The sequence below is a fragment of the Aplidium turbinatum genome, chromosome 5, assembly GCF_918807975.1.
Source record: "Aplidium turbinatum chromosome 5, kaAplTurb1.1, whole genome shotgun sequence".
NCBI lineage: Eukaryota > Metazoa > Chordata > Ascidiacea > Aplousobranchia > Polyclinidae > Aplidium > Aplidium turbinatum.
In genome coordinates, this window is record NC_137476.1 from 6745111 (window position 1) to 6756110 (window position 11000).

Sequence of the window (11000 nt, forward strand, 5' to 3'; positions counted from 1 at the left end):
CGGTAGGTTACATATATAACCAGCAAAAAAACTTGCTTATCACATATCAAGTGCGCTGAAAATTAATTGAAGTGTGGCATCGTTCATTTAGGCCAAATATTGCCTTAGCTCGCCTTCACATTGATTTAATGTTTAAATGGCATTTAATTATTTGTCTATGATTGCATATAGCCTAGGTGTAGTCTACTTGTGTCCTAGACAGCAAAATTTATCATTTTTACATTGATTCGGATTGTGCTTTCTGGGCTTTTGCGGCATCTTAACACATTCAATAGCAACGTTAGCAAAATACTTTTACCCGCTCGCATATTTCAACTTCAGTAGGTACACTATTTTTGGTTCTGTTTTTTGTATGGTGTTTATTAAATATTATTTTCCTATGCTTGCTACAAAGGCATACGGTAATATTTCACTAAAGGGAACATTTATTTGCTCGTCAAAGTATCTTAGCTTAGGATAGCTAAGTACTCTTGAGTTTACACTAATTGCACTGGTAAGGCAAGCTGTTTAATACTACAGTAGGTTAAACTTCAACCGGGGGGAAGCAATTTTAATTTCAGTTTTAGCCCTGATTTTAGGATCCAACTGCAGCCTATGTATTTTAAAAACTTTGGTATATTTTTTTGCAACTTTTATCGAAACTCAACGAGATTCTTCTTTATGATTTTAAAACGTTTTCTTTAACTAATATTTCGACCTTTAGTTTTGTCTCGTGGTGCGCACTTGAGCAACGCATTTCAAGAACAGCTCTGCATTCAGCGTCACCTAGTGGGTGGAATATTTGACATATCACACTTTAACAACGTGCGGAAACTTCACTCAGCCAATCTCGGCAACAGGCCCTGCGTCAGTGGTTTAAGGTTTTCATAAGCAAGCTATACAAAACTTGGTGAAGCTAGTCTTATCTATATGACATAATCGCATTTAACGCTACATAAGCTATTTTAGCTATTAAGATATATTTGATAACTGCACAAATAGGCTAGGCTACTGTAAATCTCAGAAATAATTTCGTAATAGATTTTCGTGATTTCAATTTAGAAAAATGACAAGTTTTGCAATCACGGTTTATTTGTTTAAGCAGCTTTTTTATAATTTTTTTCGCAACAGTTAAATTGTGGTGCTTGCCGGTGTTATGTATGCACAAACAGACCCATTGTCTTGCTAAACGGGTAACATCAAATTTAGTTTATAAATATTCACCCTGATAGTTCAGAATAATCGTATAATTTTGCGCCAAAGTAAACTACAAATTGAAGCAGCAACGGTTAAGTTTCGGTGTGTGCTTATGTTAATTTCAAGGAAACCTTTCATTTTAGCGATATAGCCTAGCCTACCAACCTAGTGGATGAAAAAATATATCTATTCTTTTATTACATTTGTTGCTATCAGTTTAGTTGCATCAAGTTTTTGTTGGCTGCTTTTGTTTTGTTTTTTATCTGCATGTTTTTTCTTGTTTTTCTAATTCTAAAGTAATTCTCAGACAATATCAAGACTAGGCCAAATTCTCAGACAATATCTGTGTTTTCTGTTAGCCTATTAAAGCATAGCTTAGCTTGGCAGCTTAAAATTAAACATTTCTTGTATTGAACTCTGCTTTAGATCTTTCAAACGTACATTCAGTACCACGTTGATTCGTTGAAGTATTTTATTTGGAATGTTATGATCATTAAATTATTTAGTTGTAGCAAAGCTAGAGTTCATTTATATTTTTCGAATATTTGGATTTTATAAACCAAAGTTTACAGTAAAAACAAACAACTCGTACTTTGTTTCAACGATGAACTGCAAACAATTACTGCATGCAAAACAGCAGCAATGCATGTAATGCACTAACATGGCACAACTGCGTCACAAGCATCGTTGATCTACAGTAAAATAGATAAGCCATGTATAAATAACCATCATCATTTTCGGGGTTGTTGAATAACAATTGTGTTTTCTATTTTTGAAACATGCATAAAAGAAACAAGAAAAAATGAAACATATTTATGTTTCTTTTGTGACAAAAACACGACTTAGTAATTGAAACAAGGTCTCACATAATTGCAACCCCGAAAGTGCAAATCCAGCGATTTATATATCATGTCAACAAAAAACAAACACAAGATAACGTCAAATACTTTGCCACTTGGTGTCACAGAAGTGCAGTAAAGTCCTATTTCGTTCTTAATTTAAAAATTAACAGCAAATTTTAAACAATTCAATTCAATTTATTTTTCTTTGTCAGAATGCAAAAGAAATGATAATGTTTAAACGAGATCTTATTACTAAAATTTGTACCCTAAGGTTTGTTTTGTAATTAACCTTGTAACATTTATATGTTTTAACATTGCTTATTCATTTGAAATGGATAAATTGAACATTTCAACCTCATCATCTTCTTTTGCAACAATTGCAGTCAGGTTATACATCTTTCATCTTTGAGTACATTTTTCAAACAACTTTTTGCACAACTTCTTCTATAAGCTTTCGCTTGAGATCAAACCATCATAAAAACTCCATGAATCAAACCCATCTTTTCCCTTTCAACAACGAGTCCTCCAGCTGTTGATAACCCTTGCTTTGAATTTGTCTTGACATAACACTCTTGAAGTGATTGCTGTGTTGCATATTAAGGGTCTCGCGCTGATTTGGATGAAGAATCGTGCAGAGTTGCCAAAACAAACTGTGAATTACTCGTATGATCTGTGTAATCTGCGTTGCCATCCTCTTCCGTTATCTCATATATATCGGCGGCAACTTTCACAATCTCTTGGAGGAAGTTTTTCTTGCGGCTGTTTCTATTTGAATTTCTAGAGCTTGCACGTCTCTCCTTTTGCACCAAATGTTCGTATCGTTTCTCTAGTTGAGTCAAAGTTTGTTGCTTTTTAGCTGCCTTTGTTCTTGCAACAAAGCTTGTGATGCGGACAAGAGTTGTTGACGGAGGTGTTGGTGGATGAGGAGGAGAAGGACGAATACTCTGCCAAATTAAAAAGAAAAACATAAACATACAATTATTAAAAGTATAAGTTATTTTCCACTTTAGTTATTGTTTGTTGTTTGTTCCAAAACCCATTGTTCTATTTCGTTTGTGGTAATAATTTGCCAAAATCTTGAACGAATTTCTAACGTACGGTACCAAAAAGGTTTTTTCTTAAGTGTAATTTTAATGGCTTATTGCACCATCACACCGTAGACTACATGTCAAATTATGTTTATAAAACTTTAATGCATTCTGAAACAGATTGGTTTACTATTATTGTTTTTTTTTTATATTTCAAGTATAGCTTTTGGAAGCTAAGCAAGAAAAAAGACTTAACCAACCAAAAACCTTTACCAACCGAGACTTCCAAACGTTGTGGAAATATTTAATGTTCTGTGAAATGTATTAATGTCCCTATTTTAACTGAATCTCGCTCATTGTCTCTGACGTCACGAGTACCACTATATTCTCACGCGGATCAGCTGAATCATATGGATTGCACTTTTGCTCCCAGCTTACAAGAAATTGTGTGGAAAACTGTTCATGTTTACAACAACAGATTTAATTTGTAGTCGCTATCAGTTCGTCAATGTCAAAGGTGGTATTTTGTGTTTTTATGCCAATCACAAAACTCAAGCAGGCCGGTATTTAATATACAAGCAATACACGCGAATTTTAGTAATACTAAGATAAAGAATCTAATCCATGCTTAAGCGCACATTATCTGAGCCGCCACATAATTTCACACGAACTAAAAATTTCTTTTAAATTTTGATTGTTTGTTTGTTAACTTAAAAAACATATCGTGGTTTTCAGGAGGTTATTGCAGCTTGGCCAAGTAACTTAGGCTATAAGTGGTGAATTGGGCAGAACTACATCGCAATTTGTTAAGGAATTTAGATAATATAAATAGGTCGTGCGCATTGAATGTGGTCGAAATCTTTGCCTGCATGTGAAACTAATTTTCTTCTTATCTCTGACTAAACGTTTTTGTAATTTTTAGTTTATGCTTTTAGCTACACCTTCCTGTACTGACTGGCGTTATTTATTATGCAGCATAACACCGTTTGAAATGCCTATTAAGCGGTGATTAGTGGTGATATGTGATGCAACAATTAATCGTATTTTTAAACTTTGTGCCGAAAGAACACCGGAATAAACCCTATTGTCTGCAAATAAACCGAACAAGTGTTCTGATTAACCAGGCAGTTCAACTCAGAATGTATTTGAAACTTCAACTGGCATCTGTCAATCACGCTTGGCTTCGTGTTGCTCTGGTGCCAAGCCTGGTGTGGACCTCTTTGTTCAATTTATAGTAGAAAATATTACTATCACAAAAAATATTAAATTAGTGTAGTTGATCGTTGTATTTTGTTCAAGTAAACTTACCCTCGGTTGTGGTGGAGTTGGGGGTGTCCACCGGGGGGGTAACGGCGGACCATCGTTTGTTACTTGACGATGTTTGGGCCTCCTTCGTTGAGTTCGTACAGAGGTTGAAGAGAGTACGGGGGCACAAAATCTTTAAAAACAAAAAGTCACATGTAATATTTTGATAAAAAGTTGCAAAACTAGTTTATATACAGAGAAGTTGGCTTGTTTATACTGTATCAACATTAAGAAAGATGTTTAGTATTTTGAGGTTACTCTGTACGTTGCACATCCATGCCTGATTAGTAAACACGTGCTTATTTATGATAAGCTGTAGTTCGTCAAGCACCCTGGCCAAAATTGATTTTCAGACTGTATTGATCAAGCCTTTCATTTTTTCATTTTCATGTAATATGCAAAACTGGCCTAATCTTTTCAAACAAAGGAAATATAAAATTCAATGTAAATAATACTAAACCACGGCCAATCAAGAGAAAGCTTACCTTTCAAGCTGAGTTAGTGTGCAACCTTCCTCACAACATAACCTTGTTATTGATACTTTGTTGCCGCTGTAAGCATGAGAAGAGCCTGAAATAACAATTAAAATATTAATGATGCTTAGAAAGATGGTGTAGGTATTCTTACCACATCCATCAAGGTAATATTTTCGCATCAACGGCACAACGCCATCAACGCCATCAACGGCACAAGTAATTGAGCTATAATTATAGAGACGTAACTTTGGGTCAATCATAATTAAGATTGAATTCAGGTAATCCTGAAATTAATTTTATTGACACGAGCTTAATCTTTAGCAACAAAAGCTGAAGCTGTATCTCATTTCCTGAGCATTTATCAACGATTTTAAAGTTTTTATCGCAGATTTCAGGAAAAGACGTAGGCCCATTGATAATTCTTTCTATTAGTTTATAAAAAAATATTTTTAATTATTCGCAAAATTCTTGTTCTTTAGTTACCGACCTCTTTGTTTGGACGGGTTGTAGATTCCCCTTGTACCGCAAATATATCTTAAAGCGTCCATGAGTCTTCCTCCGCATACATGCGCTCTTCCTTCGGCCCTGGCACTCGGCACCATACAGGTAAGCCACATTAATGCAGTCAATATTATAAAAAACATGTTAAACTTTCGAAAGAGTGTTCTTTGACTGATTTTTACATCACAGTTCTTTGTTAAAATATGTTCACAGTTATAACTTTTTGAGATTTTGGAAATTGTTGAAAGACCATCGCCAATGACGCTTGAAGAGTTGATCTTCTTCCATTTACTACAAAAACAGTGACTTCTTGTAACCGCTTCCATTTTATTGCAATCTTTAGCAACTTTTAGTGTCAATACAATGATAATCGCTATTATGAAATTATCACTTGCATCTGCAATGTCAATCAATTTCATGTAATGCACAATAATGTACGGTATTTGATGTAGCTTAAATTAAGTTCAACTGTGGATATGCGTTCTAGCCGTGATTTAAGTAGTTGCATTGTAATATTTTGCTCTGAGTCTTTCATAAGCTGCAATGAAATCTACCTTAACCTTAACAATCACTAAGTGACTTCAGTCATTAAAATGTTTGTCTCACCAATGTGCACAGTTCAAATTATCTTAAACTTTTAAATGAATCAACGAACTACATTACAATTTATACTAACTCTTTGCGCTAGAAGATAATCCTGTTTTGTCATAACGTTCGTAGGCTCCTTGTCTTATGTTTGCCATTGACATTTTATGCTTGATCCAAGTGTTGGCTACATTAACCAAATGAAACCTTCGCCATGTTTGGTGACAAGTTAAGTCCGAGGTCACCATCTGGTCACTCATTACTCACTGTAGGCTACGCAGTCGGTCGTATTTCCATCGGTGTGTGATGTGGTATAATGCTACTTCATCATTCTATTGCGAGCTGCGTTGTTAATCTGGTAAGATCATCGCTCAAGGCTTTTCTTGATTCTGAGCAAATTCTAGCTCAGCTGACATTTATAGAAAAGTCTGATCGAGGCAATGATAGCAAGAAAAAAGTTTGCCACTATTTGCAACTCTGGCTAAACGAAAAAACCTGAAACTGTTTATTTCAACTTTCCATCAAAAACACATAAATTCTATTGTATAATTAACCTTTTTTATTTTAATCATAACCTGTCTATGTATTTGCATGGATTTGAATGCTTTTATAGACATAGAAGCCTATACAAACGAAACAGGCGGAAATAGCGAATACATATTTATTGACCAATTTCTCGCTTTGCACCGACTACATTATATTCTTTGTCACCCACAAGTAAAAACTTGGAATCCCAAAACTGGGTGTCCTTCAAGTATGTGGTGCATTTCTGAAATTATTACGTAACAAAGAATTGCAGTCACCTCAAAGGTTACTTTTAGATTTTCTAAGAAAGGCGATTCAGTACGCAGTGTTAAATAATGAACGATTCCATTTTGAAGCTTTGGCACATGAAGACTTTGTTGTATGCCATGTTATCATTATAACTTGAAAACTGATTTGATATGATCAATTACTTACAAATAAGTAGAAAAACAAATAAATGAAAAAGCTTTAATAATCTTTTTCAACCTTGACAAAACCTCTTACAAAAAAAATAAACAGTTTCATATAGACTAATCTTATTTTTAACTTGACCCTTTTGCTGGTTGTTAAGCTTGATTTGAGCAATTTGCTACCAGAGATTAGACTCTCCTGAGATTGCATTCAAACTAGAATAAAATTTTCTCTAAAATAGAATTTACCATCAAAATAGGTTAATGAACAGATAAAGCCATATACTCCCTTTATCATTGACGCAAATCAGTCTTTTCAACTTAAATATAAATAGTTGAATCTTTTGTGTACAGTTTTACTTGCTCAATTTCAACAAATAACTGCAACCTGTTTGTTGCATCTTCCCACGAAAGATAAACAGTTGATTACACGCCAAATGTCAATCACACGAGACTTTGAATGAGACTGAATTCGTAAAGTAGTAATTTTCACAACCGCAATCACTTATCAAATGGGACAACTATTTAAACATTTCAATGCAAACGTAAATAACATTCCTTTTCTTGTTTGTCTCAAAAACCTTTCTTAGGTTATTTATTTTTTCTGCATTTTATAAAAAAGAATAATTATTAGTAGGCTATACATTTTTTACAAAACCTTCTCTTCTTCTTTCGTATGAAACAGACTTTTATACTGGAAAACAGGAACATCATCAGTTTTGAATCCGAAGACAATCGATCGAGGACGATCCAATTGATCATGCAGAAACATATTTTTAAAAACCTTTTACATTTATCTAAAAAAATCGAAAGAGTATGAAAACTCTTTGAAGTCGGTGCTTTGATTAATTACGGCACTGATAGCACTGACAATGTTTACTGTCGATCTCTTTAAAAAAGCTTACCTACATTGTTACTGAAAATCAATTTTGAAATAAAATTAACAAAATGTTTTATATATAACGCGGAATGTGTAGGTTGTTGTTTATTTTAAGCATATTTTATCCTTTCTTTTACGATTTTTTTTTCAAATTTCTAGTAATTTAGGCAACCGGTCTTTAACCCTTTTTATCCCACAAACCAATTTTAAAATTAAAATAGCTTCGCGGACCGTTGATATAAAAAACGAAGTTTGGCATTTACGGTAGGCTACTAAGCTTATCCTTATGGCTCTAATTTTAAATAGCGGTTTAAACACACTAGATTTGTAGAATAAAATATACATTGTAAAACTCAAGGTCAGAAAAGGAAACTAGTTTGTATGGAATCTGGGAAGATTGCTCCTCAGAAAATTTCAAATAATTTAACGTAGTTTTGGTTGTTTTTTTTTGCACTTTTAGGCCCAATAATGATATTTTGATCAATACGTTCTTTAAAAGTTTTCAAGAATTTCTTAAGAAGCTTGAATAACAAGTTTTTTTTATACAGTGTAAGTTACTTTTTGAGTACAGTGTTTCACGATTAGAGAAGGACTTCAATGATACATTTGTTGAACGTTTATATCGTGAGCTGATTGCGTGATCTTAAAAAGCAAAATTTTGAAAATCCATCCGAGGTTCTCCACCTTTTGCAAATAGCTTATACAAAGCACATTTCACCTCATACCTGACTTGGGTCAATTTATCTGTTAGTGAGTAAGGTGTTCGCTGTGGAATAGTTCATTAGTATCTTGGTTCTAGAGGTGTCCTTAAAACTTTACCGGTATTATTTTTTAGGTTTACTGCTAAAATCATGCATTCCCAATGCCACTTGTTAGACATGGGATTGAGCGAGCAAAATGTTGAAAATTTACGTGTTTTTTTCTATTTTTGGAGAAGGTACGTGACAATGTGCCCCCTCTTTGGATCCTTTACTGCAATAGATATACAACAGGTTATACAGTAGTTATAGGTAATATTCATTTTTATGTATTCACTGTAATCAAGTTATTCTATGACTAAGGACATACTTTTAACTATCTCGAAGACTTTACGGCCATTTTGGACGTGTGTTTTCGCGACCCGGCAACAAACTTTTCGCGACCCGGTACTGGGTCACGAACCGGTGTTTGCGGACCCCTGGTTTAGACTACATACAGCAGTTTACATTCCCTGTTTTCTTTGTTGCATACAAAATATTAGGTCTAGTGCAATAGTTTCAAAGGATGGCCTGAAATAAACTTTGCTTTGATAAGAATTAAGAACAGAAATAACTAATTTCAAACATTTTCTAAAGCTCTTAGTTAACAAGTAACGAGACTTTCCTAATGGCATTGATGTTCTTAAAATTAAAGAATTGGCGAAAGTTTTTTATTGTGTTGTAGGCTTTTGGAAAACCTACTATTGAGAAGTAGCCTATAGGCTATACACGATTTCTTGCAACTTTATCATATTAGTATGGAATGTCCGAATGTTTCAGAATATTTTATTCAAATACAACATAGCCACTATTCCAAGATAAACGTCCGTCACAGCACTTTTCTTAAAATACGTTTTTTTAGATCTATATATGATCTGAATAGCTGCGCAATGGGATAAGCAAAAAAAATAGCAGGGAGTAGGCTACCACACTAGTGTATTGCAACTACGCTACCAAGTTCAAACAAAATTTTCAATGATAGACGTTAAAACCGATGAGTTCAGAATTAGAGTATTAGTAAGCCACTTAAAAGCGCCTGGGTATATTTTCAGTTCAAGTAGGTGTCTTCCAATAGATTAAGAGCTGCTGGTATTTTGATAAAAGTAAAATTTAAATACTTTTTGGCTCGACGAAACCTTTTGATAAAGCACTTGTTTATGCGACTAAAGGCCGTTTGAAGGTTTTGTGTGATTGTTGTGGACCTGTTTACAATCAATTGTAAAGCCCATAAATCTTCAAATTTACTTTGGATTTACGTCAATCATGCTTGTAAGTGTCAAGAACACTTGAAAAAAGGCTAGCAAAAGTTCATGCTGTGTACTGAAAAGCATTCCCAGTGCTGATGCACTTCAAATAAATAGCTTATATTTTAAACATAAAACCGCTACCGGTACGTGATACGACCTGTAAACTTTTGTCAAACTTGTGATAACAAAAAAGTTGAAAATGTGTAGCGCCCGAGCACTCTCTCTGACGTCACGCGCGCCGGAATCTATTTGATTTGTGCAAATACCGCGGGCTTTTAACGCAATTCTGCGTCTCGCTTATAAATTTAGGGAATTGTAAGCAACGAATTTTTGGAAGAATGCCTAATCTTCATGGACACGTAGATTTGCCGTTATGTTACATTGTATGGTTGTGTACAGCGTTTGCAATGCTCACAGTAGCTCTTTCCCAATCAAGACTAGGATCCTTCAGCAACTATAACCATGATTCCTGAGTCACGTTTGTTACTTAGTCTGACATAGCGGTATTCAGTTTTACTCAGAAGAATTCTTAATTTCTGAAGACAAGCTAACCATGTAGGATGACAGCGCATTGTACTGAGTTTTATTGATGGAATCGTTAGTTGTTCTGGTGTTTTCAATTAGTGTTCTTTTTAGATTCTGTCTTTGAGCGCTACTCAGTTAAAATAAGTCAATAAATAAATCAATAGTGAAGACCTCGTGTCCCGGTCACTCCTCGCCATTCAATCATCCCAGGAGTGTCGCCGTCCTACTGACGGCTGTGTATGGGCGGGCATGCTAATCAACAGCGCCCGCTACAAATGCTTCAGATTAAAATGAGGTGGCAATAATTCTGTGGTAAGCAAATAAGTATTCTGCACCAAAAGCTTCTAACCTCCTAGCCATGGTGGTAAGGCATTTGGCTAAGGCAAAGTATTGGCGACCGTTTCAACTTTTCATTAATATTGAATTTCCTTTGCTGTTTTCGATGAAGCAAAAAAAAATACAAATTTATAGCATTTTAATCAGATTAACAATTTCCAACGAAAATACAAAAAGCTACATACATTTATTAATAGCACAAGATAAACGTAAAATTTGTTCAGTGATGTTGTGTTTGGTTTATGAATTTTTAAATTTCAGGTGGTAAGCAAGTGTTTCTTTTTTTTTTAATTTTATCTTTTATTCCGAAAAAATGTAGTTAGCTTATTTTTTTGTTAAGTTTTCCAATAGAAATTTAGCTCTTGCTAAAAAGTACGCATATACACCGGTAATAAGAAATTATAATGGTGTTATGGCGTGAGATACC

General features: G+C 34.3%; 1 protein-coding gene across 1 annotated transcript; it reads right to left on the reverse strand.

The window, feature by feature from the left end:
- Positions 1-2614: 2614 nt before the first annotated feature.
- LOC145770888 (uncharacterized) lies at positions 2615-5087 on the reverse strand. The gene is made up of 4 exons (XM_082582632.1): positions 4979-5087; positions 4837-4921; positions 4355-4484; positions 2615-2962 (listed from the first exon to the last, which is right to left on the reverse strand). The coding sequence occupies exons 1-4, from the start codon at positions 5085-5087 to the stop codon at positions 2615-2617; spliced, it is 672 nt and encodes a 223-aa protein (XP_082438758.1).
- Positions 5088-11000: the final 5913 nt, after the last annotated feature.